General features: G+C 46.7%; 1 protein-coding gene across 1 annotated transcript in view; it reads right to left on the reverse strand.

Moving 5' to 3' along the window:
• Positions 1–824: 824 nt before the first annotated feature.
• LOC102754001 (U3 small nucleolar RNA-associated protein 14 homolog A) overlaps positions 825–15,179 on the reverse strand; it is a 68,863-nt gene continuing 54,508 nt past the window's right edge. The window contains exon 3 of the mRNA XM_006771137.2: positions 825–4,671. Coding sequence (XP_006771200.1) covers positions 2,219–4,576 — 2,358 coding nt within the window. The 5' untranslated portion in view covers positions 4,577–4,671 and the 3' untranslated portion in view covers positions 825–2,218. The remainder of the gene's footprint in view (positions 4,672–15,179) is intronic.

A 15,179-nucleotide genomic window follows, 5' to 3' on the forward strand; every position in this document is an offset into this window, starting at 1 on the left:
CTAAATGAACTTTTTACATTGAATAGTAGCATTTGCAATTACCCACAGCAGGTCTTCTTTCATGTAAAAGTATTTCCCCCAAAGGTCTACCTAGGAATCAAATAGTTTTTATGCAAAAGAGACAAGTGCTCACAATCTGAAGGAATCCTTCAAGAATCCTATCAGTAGTGAATTGATAACTGAACAATAAATCTATTTGGTAGATTCATGCCTCAGGGTTGCTTTACATGGTTCTTTGATTTGTCTGCAGATGAGTTTAAGTATTAGTCCTGTGTGTTTTAGAGTTCAGCTATACTTCATATGCTAATCCAGTCTATCTTCTTTTTTAAAAAAATATATTTTATCGATTTTTTACAGAGAGGAAGAGAGAGGAATAGTTAGAAACATCGATGAGAGAAACATCAATCAGCTGCCTCCTGCACAGCCCCTACTGGGGATGCGCCAGCAACCAAGGTACATGCCCTTAATCGTAATGAAACCCAGGAACCTTCAGTCCACAGGCTGGCACTCTATCCACTGAGCCAAACCGGTTAGGGCCAGTCTATCTTCTTTTAAAGAGGTAAAATGTACATAACATAAAATTTACCATTTTAACCAATTTAAAGTGTGACAGAACTATCACCACTAATTCCAGAACATTTTTCTTTTCTTTTCTTTTTCAATCCTCAAGGATATGTTTTATTGATTTGAGAGAGGGAGAAAGAGAAACATCGATTGGTTGCCTCCAGTACACGCCCTAATCAGGGATCAAACCTGCAACCTAGGTATGTGCCCTGATTGGGAATTGAACCTGCAATCTTCTAATGTACAGGAAGATGCTCCAACCAACAAAGCCACCCAGCTAGGGATAATTCCAGAACATTTCATCACCCTAAAAAGAAATCTGTACTCACTAAGCAATTATTCCCATGACCCCTTTCTTTAGCCCCTGCTTTGTCTCTATGAATTTATGTATCCTGGGAATTTCATATAAATGGCATAAGACATGTGGATTTTTGTGCCTGGATTCTTTTAAATACAACATTTTCCAGGCTAAGCCATGTTGTGATTGGTATCCGTACTTCATTGCCTCATGGCTGAATAACATCCCATCGTATGGATATACCACATTTTGACATTTAGGTTGTTTGCACCTCCCGTCTACTAAGAGTAATGCTGTTATGGACATTTCTTTACAGTTCTCTTGGGTATATATGTGGGAGTGCAACGATTGCTCGTTTTAGCACTCAACATTGAGTACCTATTCTCTACCAGCCTTTCTGCACGCTGTTCATTCATTCAACAAACATATACCAGGTACTGGAAGTACAACCATGAACAAACATGCAAAGGTCCCAGCTTTCATATAGGTCACAGCAAAAACCCCCACAGATGAGCAAATAAGATAATTTCAGATGAGGGTTGAGGACTATTTTAAAGTGTGAGGCAGGATAGAAAGAAGTTAGAGAAAACACCTGACGAGTGGAATGAGGAAGGAGCCGACATCACGGGATGGTAAATCACTAGGGCCACTCACCAGGATCCCCACCTCCACGCATGATCATAGGGAAACAGTCAGACAGGAAACCCCTGCAGAGTCACAGAAGTGAACAACAGCAACAAGAACTAGCTAAACCCAGATCCATCCAAGATGGAGAAAAAACTTGTAAGAGACTGACCTCAAAGCTCATTATACCATCATCATAATGAAAACTGACACAAGTAGAAGGGGGGGCGGCAGAGGAGGAAGAACACCATGATACTTTTTAGAACAGACCATATTAGGAACAACACACACACACACACACACACAAGGCCAAGTCAGAACTCAGTGCCACAAAGTTTAGAAACAACCCAGCCTTGGAAACACATAAAATCCCAAGAACTGACTGACCCAGCACACAACTTACTCTCGAGTTCACCCATTCCACTTGGACGTGTACTTTTGCTACTTTCACAGCGACGCCCTGAGAGACTTGCAACCAAAGGGGCAGTGGGCAGCTCAATCCCTGATCCTGTCTCCAGGAACCCGCATCCTAACTCTTTTTCTCTACCTGAACAAAACTGGCTTTCACTCTCACATGACTCATTTTTTTTTAATAGATAAAAATGCCTTTATTCCTAATATGTGTGCTAACAAATTTTGAAATTGTAGTACTAGTAAAATCCGGCCAATGGAGGAGCACTGTAGGGTCCTGCTTCTAGGCACCAAGATGTCACTCCTCCAGCAACTCTATCTTTAGTTTTTCTTCAGCTGTTTTTTGTGATGTATGGAGAGTCGTTCTGGATTCCTCTGTATGACAGAGAGGTCGGACCGTGAGGAAGACCGGTAGCCCACATCCTCTGCTTTTATAGGCTTAATGATGTGTCCTGGCTTGGTGACAACCTTGGGTGTAGTCAGCTTTTGGGAGGCTCTCTGGGTGTTCCATGTAGATCCTATAGGGGTCTGGACGGTCCTCTCAAATTGCTGATGGTGGGTAAATGGATATGGAAGCACCCGCACCTGGTGAGCTGCTGCGTGGATGTTTCGCTTCTCATTGATAATCACATTTGGTAAATTCTTGTCCTTTCTTGGAGGACCTTCAGGTGCTTTAATGAGAAACCGGCGTCTCTTCTTGGCACTGGGCTTCAGGCCCACACCGCCCCACTCGCCCCAGCCAGGCAGAGTCAGGTCCACGTCCTTTGGCTTACTCGCCTCCACCGTTACTCTCTTCTCTTTCAAGAAATCTCTGATGACATCATCACCAGCAAAAGCTTCCTTTATCATTTGCTTTTGCTCTCTCTCTTGTTCATCTTCCAACTCCTCTATTGTGGGGACAGCCGAAGACTTCACAGAAGGAGATTTTGTGGTTAAGATGTTCTGTAGGTCAATCATTTGCTCCTTCATTTTCTTCTTGGGAGCACTAGGCTGATTATTCCTCTCCACCTGCTGCCCTTCTAACGCAGGTCTGGGGAGCTCCTCATTTTGAAAGCATCCTTCTTTGCTCAGTTCCTTTAGCTCCTCCAGAGTCTGTGCTCTCTCCGGACTCTGTAGCAACAGGGGCTCCTCTTCTTCCCCAGCAGGTCCCTCTCTCTGGGTGGACAAAACAGTCCTCACTGAACCCATGTTTTGCTTCCTGCACGGATGGTTGTCCTTGTTGAGTTTCTGAGACAGTGCTCTCAGTTTGGATAGCACCTCCTGGGTGCTAGAATCTCCTGTTTCTTGTCTGCCCACTGGCTTGGTGTCCTGGTTGAGCGCCGACATTTTCCTAAGTGACTGACTTTCCTTAAATTCTTTCAACAAAATTTCTTCCTCTGCCACTGGTCTTTCTTCTTCCTCACTCTCAGAAGCCTCGTTGGCCATGGGCTCTGGAAGTTGTTCAGAGTCCTTCTGGATTTCAGCCTCTTTTGTGTCATCAGAGTGATTCCTGACCATCCAGGGGTTCGGTCCATCTGTAGTCACGTGTGCCTCATTCACTGCATCAGGGACAAGGAGATCACCCTCTTCTTCTTCACCTCCCTCCTCTTCCTCACTCTCAGAGGCCACCTGGACTTTCTGCGTCAGTTCTTTGTTCCTGGCCAACTGATCCTGCATAGCCTGGCGAGCCTCCAGGTCATATTTGGCCATAACTGCCTTTGACTTTGCCCATTTTCCACTGTTCTGGTGCTTAAGGCTCATTCGCTCCATCGTTCTGGCCTTTTCGAGTTTTTCCAGTTCTTCCAGCGCAGCAGCAGGATTGGCCTTCCGCAGCTTCTCAAACTCTTTTAGGGATTTCTTGGCCTTTCCTTTCTTCAGAACGCTGTGATACTTTTTGCTCTTTATTTTCTTCTCCCTTCGAGCCCTGGCCTCATAGTAAGACTGCAGGGCCCGGGCCCTCTGAAGCTCTGCTCGGCGCATCTTAGCCATTTCCAGGCTCATGGCTTTGAGAGAGGCCTTTTCCACGAGGGTCAGTAAAGGGTCTGTCACTGGCTGCTTGTTCTTACCAAGGAGGTTAAAAATCTCCTGCTCCAGGGTTGTTCTTGCCTTCCAGCCGCTGAGCACATGCTCGATGGGAGCGAAGGCTGACTGCTCCTTTACCAGGGGCAGAACCAGCTGCTCTGCTTGTCGGTTCTTCTGAACGATGGGATCCCATTTGGAGAGCGCCTGTGAGGTTTTACTGAATGCCACTTCTCTGTGGGTCCGCTCAACCTCTTCTTTGTTAAGGGGTAGCTCCACAGTCTTCTTTGATCTGACTCTATTCAGCTGCTTTTTCACAGTGGCCAATGAGGATGAAGTTTTAACAAGTTCAAGCAGATCTGAAAGGACTAGCCTTTCTCCTGATCCTTTAGAACTGACCGTGAACTCTGACACCTTCAGACTAGCCTCAGATCTCTCAGCCAATTTCCGCCTATTCTTTCCATCAAGGGAACTGATGGCTTTCAGAAGCTTTTGATGCTTTCGCTCTCCACCACTGTCCCCCTCATCTTCACTGGTGCTTGAGGGGTAGTCATTTGGCAAATCTTCCAGTTCTTCCTGTTCCCTTAGAGCCAGAAGGCTCTTCGCAGCCCGTATCCCCCACCATGACTCATTCTTGAATTCTTTCCTGTGAGAGTCAAGGGCCTGGAGGTCCTGGACCATTCTGGGGCAGGGCTAGTCCCGGATTGGAATGGGTCTGGGTGACAGGTGACTGGTCAGGGAGACACTCTGTGAGCAGGAGACCTTTGAGCTGAGGCCTGAAATTAAAAAAAAAAAAAGACCATCATGTTGTGATCTACAGGAAAAACCATGAGAATATGTGAAGGCATCTGAGCAGCGGGAACAGCAGTTACAAGAGCCCTTAGAGATGAAGCTCTAAAATGTGCTCTCATCCACAGACCTCCCTTCTTGCCCATTTGAATTCTGATGCCCATGCCTGTGCTCAATTGTGGACCTTATTCATCTGCCACGCCCAACATCTTCTCCATCTTCGACTTCTCCCTCTCTATTGTCAACAGTTAATACAAATAAACCTCTGGAATTTCAAAATATTTTTAACCTACCTTTCAATCAACTGAACCATAAAACCCCTTTACATTGCAGCAAGAATTCCCTCCACCATCTAACTGTCACCCCAAACAGCTTCCCTCCAAGGCTTCTATATTTCTAATTATGACAACACCATCCAATCACTCAGGCTCTACATTCCTCTTTCCTCCATTTCTTCCCATACTCATTTGTTACAGAGACCTGCTGACTTTTCCTTTCATAATGTTTGTAGTAACAACACCTCCCTGTCCATTTCCAAAGGCACCCCACCCTAGTTTAAGAACGGACGACCTCAAGTTTGGATACTTCTTTCTAGCCACTGGTCCCCCTGCTCCCACTCCTCTCCTCCCAACACCCCACCCTCTGAGAGCCTCCCTGTGCTGCAGTAACTTTCCCAAGTGCACAGTTACCAAAAGCTCTTCTACTCATGCACATACGGGGTGAAATGTGGCTGGTTAAGCATACTGAAAAGAGACCACCAACCATATCCAAAGAGTGTTGTTGGTGATTAGCTGAGAATGGAAGAATTCTGTTCTTCCAGGTATCCTGTTCAATTTCTGGTCAATGTTATGAGTGGAGTGCAGAGAAGAGATGCTAACCAAGTTGCAAATGACAAAAAGTCAGAGCGATGACAAATATGATAGGTATTTTTTTTCCAACCTTCTAGAATGTTGGGTAAAAATGAGTAAGATGTTGGAAGGATAAATGAATTTTTTATTCAGATTCTAAAAATCAATTGCATGCATGCCAGGCCCGGGGTACACTTGCTTAAAAACAGCTCATGTGAACAATGGGGTAGGGTGACTCCTGGAGGAAAAGACGAGTCACAGGAAAGTGGTGTTGCAAACTCAGGAAGTAATTGACTCATTGTTCTGAGTTCCATGTAGATGATATCGAGACCACATTTGAAGAGGAATAATGACCAACTCCAGAGTATCCTTGAATGGGCAATCAAAATTAAAATACCAATTTTGAAAAACAGATATCACTATTTCCAAAATGGTAGATCGAGCATCAGATGAATCTATGTAATATCATTAAACTAAGGGCCAATTTTGTTCCAAGTCAGTAAAAAGCAATTACCCAAAAGATAGATAAGGTGAAAGGTCACTTTGGTAGGTTTAAAAACCATTGCAATTGCTTCTACATTTGAGTAAAGTTAAATATTTATTCAGCTATTTTTTCAAATTTAACTGAAAAAGTTAGAAATCAACCCTGTTGTCAGAGTGTGATAGAGTTTGTAACCAAACAAAGGCAAAGCCATCCTGTAATCTGCGCCCCCTCCCGCCTCAAATTATTTCTGACTGATTGTTGCTTTCTTGCCAAAGACATCTTCAGCCTCATTTTGTTCTAATTCCTGAACAGGATTTCTGAGATACCAACCTGCTGAATTACTCCTACTCCCTAAGAGTATCTAATACAAAACTAGTTCCTATTTCTCTAGCTTTCCTTACAATCACCTCATCAAAGCCCAAATTTTTTAATAAACCCCTCTGACACTCTCTTACCAAGACACCATGTATTCTCATTCATTGGAGCAAGCTAAATTAACCTACATTTATTTAACTATAGGGATGTTCCTGGAGGTCTTTGGATGGTGGACACTGAAACAACAAATATTTGTTGAATACGTGCTATGTGCTAGGCACTGTACTAGGTGATGAAGGGAAGTAAAGAGTTGATTACAGATAAGAAAATAAAGGAGGCTGAATCAATTCCAGAGCTACTGATGACAGGGGGTGGGAGGAGGACCGGGGTGAAATTAGGAACAAAGTCAAAGAAGTAGATGTTGGACAAGTTGTGTACTAAGGTACCTGGCCCACTCACACCTTCTACTGCAGATTCCTATTGAACAGGCATAGTCAGGTTCTGTACCAAGTGGCACACATAAGGGTGGACCCCAACCTCCAATGGGCTCTCCTACAGATTAGGAGCCCATGCCTTAGTGTGGCCTTGCTCAAAGAAGACATGTTAGGCCAATTATATTCCTGCCTAAGGATGCTGACCTAAAATTCACACAGGCCAGTTCCAGCTGTCAATAAAGTCAAAAGGATTATCAAGAGTTCCCCCACTGTAGAGGGAACTGGGGGGGCCACTAACTACAGGTGGAAACTGTGCAGGTGAAATACAGCTAGCCACTGGACTTAAGTTTTAACATTTGTATTTAACTAATTTAAATTTAAATGTGTGGCTCCTGGCTATAGTGCAACTCGAGTCTCTCCTCCCGGACTCCAACAGCCACTCCAGCCTCAGTGGCACTTGCTGTAGCTTTGTTTTTATATTTGTGTATTTGATTGTTTATCCCTCTCAGTAGATTGGAAGCTCCGAGACAGGGAACGTTCAGTTTGTTCATTTCCCTATTCTTGAAGCCTAGTACAGGGCCTGGCACAAAGTAGGTGCTCAGCATATATATGTGCACAACCAAGTGACGAATATCCAATTAGGAGGTGTGTTTGTCAGAGTTCTCTGCAGAACAGAACCAACAGGAGATATACAGATAAACACATACATATATATGTGTTTATATTTATATAGGGTGTCCCCCCAAAAGTATATATACATTTTGAATAATTATAAAGGCAGTGTTTATTAACATACATTTCATTTTCAAAATTGAGCTATCAGCTGTGAAAGTATGTATACATTTTTGGGAATGCCCTGTATATAAAGACATTTAGTATAAGGACTTGGCTGACATGAAGATGAAGGCTGACAAGTCCCAAGGTCTGTGGGATGAGTTTCCAAGCTGCAGATGCAGGAGTCTGTGGTGCAGATCCAGTCTAAAGTCTGGCAGGCTCGAGACCCAGGAAGAGCCAATGTTTCAGTTCAAGTCCAAAGGCAGGAAGAAAGCCAACGTCCCAGTTAAAGGCAGTTAGGCAAAAAGCATTCTCTCTTATTTGGGAGAGGATAAGCCTTTTTGTTCTATTCAAGGCTTCAATGGATTGGATGAGGCCCACCACATTAGGGAGGACAATGTGCTTTACTCAGATTTCAGTGTTAATCTCACCCAAAAACAATCTCACAAAAACACCCAGGATAATGTCTGACCAAAAATATCTAAGTGCTCCTTGGCCCAGTCCGGTTGACACATAAAATTAATCACGGAGGGGGACCAGGGGAGATGGAATGCCTTTTTCTGAGTTTGTATTTAAGGAAAATTTTATTGCAATTAGGCAAATAGTTTAAAACAGAACTTAGGGAATTGTCCCAACTTTGCCTGAATGCATCCCTTATCTCCTTCCTGGAAGGAGACAGGAAAGAACAAAAAGAACAGGATAAAATCCATCAACTCTGGCTCAGCACATGATTCTCTTCATGGGACACTGAGTGCTGCAGGTGCTGCTGGGGTAAAGGGCGTCCACTGACTCATCCTGAGATAGAGAGGGGAAGACACCAAAAGCTGAGCTCTGGTGCCCTCAAAATTCTGAACCACATAAATCGGGGTGCCTGGACATTCATTCCTAGATATGGTCCCTGGTACCCCTGAAACTGTTGTTTTGCACAAGACTAAGTGTTTGCTATTTCAAAAACTCAAAGACTCTGGCCTCCAGCTTAGAAAGCTACTATCTTAATTCAATCTCTGGTAAGATGCTCACACTTTGTGCTTGGGACAAAAGGTCTGTGGCACGCGCCTGCCACCTGGTGGCAAGATGTTGAAAGATGTGCAAAAGGCTTTCACCCTAAGTTCTGACTTGGCCAAAATACAAGACAGAAAGGGCATGCTTTGGACTTGCATTAGTGAAACAGAATTATAGGTTAATAGAGGCAATAAACCTGGGAAAGAAGTTAGTGATTACTGAGTCAATTACCACAATTTCCAGATGAGGAAACTAAGGCTTCGAGATACTTTATGACTCACTCCAAAATTTATAGGCGCAAAGTGACCAGAGCCATCTTGTCATCTCCAATCAAGTGTCATTGCCCCTCCAAGCCAACTCTAAAATATAACTGTTTTTTTTATTTGAAATCCACTAAAGACTTGGTTAATTGGTAGAATGGTTAGCAAGAGAATACAATTATAAAGCAAACAAAAGGCCAATTTCATGATGCTAACTCTTTTGTAATGAGCACAGGTTTTTGTAAAGAGACTATCTTTTCAGAAGTGACAAAACCCTGCCAGGGTTGAATCCTGAATTTGCTCTTTCAGTTTAAATAAATAGAGATGGATGTGCATTAGCAAAATCAAGCGAGTTATCAATTCCCTCTACAGGAAGGGGATGCCACCTTTTTATTTATGCTTTCGTTCATCAAATATGCATTAAACATTGCTATGTTGTGCTAGGTGCTGGGGATACCATGAGGAGAAAACAAATGAGATTTCTGTTCTCGTGGAGCTCACAGTCTGGGGGAGGAAGACCAACAAGCTAACATGCAAGAGCTGTGCCAGGTGGAGATGAGGATGCTGCACATGTGGTCAGTGAGCTAGGCTGGAGGAGGCAAATGTCAACGGACCAGCAACAGCCGCTGGTCCTGGAGAGTCAGCAGTGTGTGAGGGGGCCAAATTCCAGGCGTGGTGGGAGCCAGAGTAGCCAACAGGAATTGCTAAAAGGCAGCCCTGCTAAAACTGGAGTTATGTCAAAGTGGGCATCAAGAAGATCCAGCCCAGCCGGAGTGGCTCAGTTGGTTGGAGCATCGTCCTATGCACCTTAAGGTTGCTGGTTCAATTCCCTGTCAGAGCACATAACCCTCTGGGTTATGGGTTTGATCCCTGGTCAGGGCACATCTCACACTGATGTTTCTCTCTCTCTAACCTATTCTCAGGTGAGGATGAAAAAGAGAAGAAGATCCATATGGTCCATTATGCTTACTTGGCTGTGGAGAGCTCACCTCTGGAATGCCAAGAGCTGGATGTGGTTGTGGGTGGAAACACAAGGAAGGGCAGAGGGAGGCAGTAACAGAGGCTGGGCCCTTGAGTCCCAGGTCTGGGAAGCTGTCGACTGGGCTAAGGGAGGGAGAATATTAAAACACATCTTGCCTGTCTGGATTGGCTCAGGGACTGGCATCAGGCTGAGCCAACAGGGAGGGGGTGCCAGCTCAGGCGGCTTCTGTGGTGAGGGTGCCAGCAGGGGCCAGATGGAAACTCTCACCGTAATGTTAATTCATTCCTCTGTGGTTTTCTGTTCAGACAAATGTTGGTCTCTTATGGGTTTAGCTTAAAGCTATTGGCTGTGTGGGGCGAAGGCCCCACATCCTTGATTTGCTTTAATTTCCAATTCCTTGGTCAGCTAAGTTTAAAGGAAGAGATGATCAAGGACCTGGCTACTAGAAAGGCACGATAACGCTTTATAGAGCTGGGGAGACACTGCTAGTTCCTTCCAGAGCTGAGGCACATCCTAGCCTGGGAAATTCATTCTCTCCTACTCTTAATGCAACACCAGTCTGTGAGGCTTGAGGGCAGGCAGCGAGCCTCTGTCCTTGAACATGTCTAATCCAACATTTCCTTGGGAAGAACACTGACTCCTCCAGGTGGGAAGCAAAGCTTGGAGCAAAGCAAGATGGCAGACTGGTTGACTCATGGTGTCACAGTGTCTTGTCTGTCCATTGGACTGGGTCCCCCTGAGGAACTTCCCACACCGACACCTGCCCTGAGACATTGAGCTGGACCCTCTGAAGTGAACTTTGGTCCAAATAGCAAGAGATCTGCTTCCACCAGAGTTTGGCCACAGACTAGCCCTGCAACTCTGGGCCAGCTCTCACTCACTGACTCAGTTTCTCAGCTGCTCCTGAGATCATTTTCAATACTGGGAAGAAAAACTAGTGTCATGGCCAAGGATGAAAACATTATGCTGGATATTATATGTCGTCCAAGAGACAGTAAATTTAATGGCCCCAGAGTGGTTTCAGGCCTCGGCGAGGATTTTACTTTCCGAGCGCTGGAGAAGCTAGTGCCACCTTCTATTTCTGTTCCGCATCCGAAAAGTCATAAATAGTTAACTGCATGAGTCCTCCTTAAAAACCTCCTTGGAGCAGCTAGAAATAGCCTCAGGGGGCTCAGTGCATATTTCCTCAGGTCCTCCTCTTAATCCTTCAACATTGGTGGGGACCGATTTACTGTTACTGTCGCCCACGGACTTGCAGAGACAAAAGCGGGGTCCCTTGGGAGGTGGAGCCTAGCATCAATTCTCTATAAACACAGGGGGTGAGAGACACCACCCCTCCTTGCCTTGGTTTCCCTGCTAATAAAAGCGCGGGGGGGCGGGGGGGAGCTCCCCTCCCAGGATGCTCAGGAATCTACCTTGAGTGGGAAGCTTCCACGGGTTCTTCAGGGCCTGCAGCAGCCAAGAGCTATTACGAAAGTCAAGTCCACACTCATTATATGCCTCTGCAGTGCATGTCACCCTGCCGTTTCCTACCTCCAGGCCGGCCCAGTGGCATGACCTGAGGCTGTCTATCTATCACACTCTTGATGGACAAGGGGCAGGAACAGCCCAGCCCAGCTCAGCGGCCTGCCTGCCCTTCCCAGCCATGCCTCTGCTTTCTTCATGCTTAGCCGCGACAGTGGAAGCCACCTCCCTGACTCCCAGCGCATCTCCTTCAGGGAAACATCCCTGTAAACAGACAGACCACCAGCCCAGAGCGCTACTGCCAGCCCAGAAGGAAGCGCAGGGCAGCAATACCAGGCGGCCTCCTGCCCTCCGCCTTCTCTCCAAACCCTCCCAACAATACATGGTGATTAGCTGCATCTCGGGCCCCCTGAAACCCCTTAACCTGGAAAATCAGGCAGACTTTTCACGACAGCAATCAGCTCCCAGACACATCGAACCATAATGTGATTACGCCATTTACCAAAATGCAAAGAGAGATACTTGAGGCGTTTCTGATTAGGGCTGACATTATCCCTCTAATGGGCCACTGCATTAATCAAAGCTGTTGCTATGACTATGGCGGTGGTGGGGAAATAACCCCAGCTTGATTCTGGGCCTACGAAACCCGCCAAGGAAGAGGTCAGCTTTGTCAGGGACACACCAGAAGAACCGCTTCTTCCTGCTCAAGAAGGGCTCTCTATTGAAATCGCCGCAGCAGCGAGAAAGAGGCCTCTGTTCTCTTTCACTGCGTTGGGGTGTTCTGGTTCCTTTGCTCGAGATGACTTGATATCATTGTCCTGGGAGGGTCTGGGGGTGGGGATATGGAGGCTGATTTGTGGGGCTGTCAGAGCCTTCTGCTTTCCAGAACTGTGTCTTCACTGCTGGAGGCCCCTGGGAATCATGGGGGTAGGGGGTGGGGGGCGGGGTATGAGAACCCAGGGGTGAGTGCGGGGAGTGATGCATGGAAAAGCCCAGCTTTCCCCACAGAATGAACTCTGGGCTCCTGCTGCCCTCTCCATTCCAGAGCCTCTAAGGCCTTTGGCAGAGACAAGCCGTACCATACACCCTATGACAGGCAGATGGAAAAACTGAAGCGGGAATGAAACAGACCTGAAGGGCCCCATGGAAAACCACTCCACCTCTGCTCTGTGCTGTAGGGAACCCAGGAACCGCAGGGGAGGGGCAGGGAGACCAGGTGGTAGGCACCAGGTAGGACCCTCAGAACCTCCCTCTGGTAGTCAGCGGTACACAGTTCTATGGACCCAAGGCAGCTGGCTCAGGTGCAGGGGAAAGGGAGCCTGCAAGGTCAGGGACATGGCACACCTCCCCCGACTCCAGGTGCAGAGCACTGGAGCCGAACCAGGAACTCTCGGTCTCACCAAAGCCCTTCCAGAATTTCCTCTGGAGCCTTGGTTTGCCCATCTGCAGAGTGGGGGCAATGGCATCTGCTGTGCTGTCCTCCCGGGAGAGTAAAAGTTTAAATCACTTTACTTGGGGGACAGTGACCTGTAAACACTAGAGCACAGATCTTCAAACTTGGCTGCGCTTGGAGTCACCAAAGGAGTTTCTTAAAGTTCTGGTGCCTGGGCCCTGTATCAGACACTGGTTTCATCCCCGGGTGTGGGGATGTTTTGAAGCTCTCAGATGTCTCACCTGGCGCCAAGGTTGAGAAGCACTGCTCTCGAGAGCTGTGGGGAGCGGTACTTCCTCTTTGAGCATCATTCCCCATGTTTTTAATAATAAGAATTCTAAAAAAAACCTTTTGTGAGGGTAAATGGAGAAAATGTATCTGAAAGTGCATAAGGTGGCACATTCCAGATGCCTAATTAATGCTTAAGGCCCTCGTTAGAGGCCACAGTCTCCGTTTCAGGGGAAAAGAGCCTTGTCCTCAGGCTGAGACCCCGGACAGCACCTCACCCCTTAGCCGTGTGACTGCAGGCAAGTTATTAGCTAACAGGGAGCATCGGTGAGGTGACACCTGGAGCCTTTCACATGCGTGATCTCTAATTACAGCGATAACCCAGTGATGGGCTCTGACCACCATCCCCACCCTCTGAAGCAACATCATAGGGGATTCAGGCCGTCAATGCAGGAGCTGGGATTTTAGTCCAAATTTGTCTTGTTCCAAAACTGGAGTCCTTTCTACGATCTGCTTGGTTAGAACTGACCCCAGTTTTGTCATTCACTGTGTACATGCACGAGGTCTTGGGCCACGGGTCTCCGTGTGTTATAATGAAAGCAAGTGTCAGAACTCTGCACACAGACTGTCACTCATTAGCAAGCAGGGGCACAAGCAGGCCTGTGGCCTGCACTGCGAGCTCGGCAGCATCCAGAATCATGGTCGCTGCGGGTGTCCAGCAGAGCCCCGCGCGGGAGCTTCGCTCAGGGTGGAGGTGACACAGTTTAGCGCCAGGATGCAGGTGACCTTGTAGTCAGGCCAGGAGCAACAATCCTCTGGTGATCAGTCTAACAAATACAGGACCCATTTGGAGTCACAAGTTCATGGAGCCGCTCCATCCAGCTAGCCTGGGGAGACCGATCCTAAGGCTGCCAGAACATTCCAGCGTGGAGTTGACAGGGGTCTCTCCCAATGGCTGTGGAAAGGGGTAAAGGGGTTAGATCATTCACGGAGCCCACCAAGTATGTTGGCACTGTATTCATTTTCTAGGGCTGCCATAACAAAATACTGTAAACTGGGTGGCTTAAAGCAGCAGCAATGTATTCCTTCTGAGTTCTGGAGGCCAAAGGTCCAAATGCACGGTGTCAGCAGGGCCCACTCCCTTGGAAGGCCTGGGGAAGGATCCGTCCTTGCCTCCCTCCCAGCATCCTCGGTGTTCCTGGGCTTGTCGCTGCATCACTGATCTCTGTCTCTGCTGTTACATGGCTGTCTTCTCTGTGCATGTCTGTGTCCCTGCCTGTCCTTTCTTCCCATAAGGAAACCAATCATAACAGTTCAGAGGCCCACCCTAATGCAGTCTGACCTCAACTTAACAAATGACATCGGCGAAGAAGCCCCAGTAGCCTAATGGATAAGGCATTGGCCTCCCAAATGACATCGGCGAAGACCCTATTTTCAAGTAAAGTCATATTCTCAAGTTCCAGGTGGACATAAACTCGGGGACATTATATAAACTAGTGCAGGCACCTAAATTGTGCCCAGCACTGTGGAGAGAGAAGACAAAGGTGAATGAACATTGCCCTGCATTTGGGTTGCTCACCCACAGAAGGGAGACAAGCAGGCAGGTGAGTGCACTGAGAGTGTGAAGGCACACTGCTGGTACAGGACAAAGGAGGCATCCACCTACTTAACAGGGCCATGGCAATTTGTGAGCTGATTTCTGAAGGGCTGGCAGTAGGCAGCCAGGTAGAGGGGCTGGAATAGTGGCACAGAGGGAGGGATGTGGAGGTCCAAGGGTCATAGGTGGAGAAAGACTGGTTCATTGAGACAGGACTGTGGGGTCTGAGAGGGGCTAAAGGGGACAGATGAAGCCAAACTATTGGACAAACATGTGCCAGTTTAAGAAAGTTGTAACTTAATCCTGGAGAGCTCAGGGGGCCTTTGTCATATTTTCAGCAAGGAAGAGATATAGTAATATCTGCATGTTAGAGCAATTACTCTGAAACTATAAAAAGGATACACTGGAAAGGTTAAGATAGGAAATGGGAAATCTAAGTAACAGACAAGGAATGATAAGGTTCTGGCAGCCACCATGGGGATGAAGAGAAGGGAACTGATTTAATATTTATGCAGAAGAGGGAATCAGCAGAGTTTGTTGACAGATGGAATGTTGGATGCAAAAAAGGACTCAGTAATAGCATTCAAGGTGGTGTGCCACTTTGTTTTAATTTCATTTCTTGAGGTCATCCATGACCTATTTGGGAATGGACCAAGGATAGAATCCTGGAGAGGG

The sequence above is a fragment of the Myotis davidii genome, unplaced genomic scaffold, assembly GCF_000327345.1.
Source record: "Myotis davidii unplaced genomic scaffold, ASM32734v1 scaffold64, whole genome shotgun sequence".
In the NCBI taxonomy this organism is placed as follows: Eukaryota; Metazoa; Chordata; class Mammalia; order Chiroptera; family Vespertilionidae; genus Myotis; species Myotis davidii.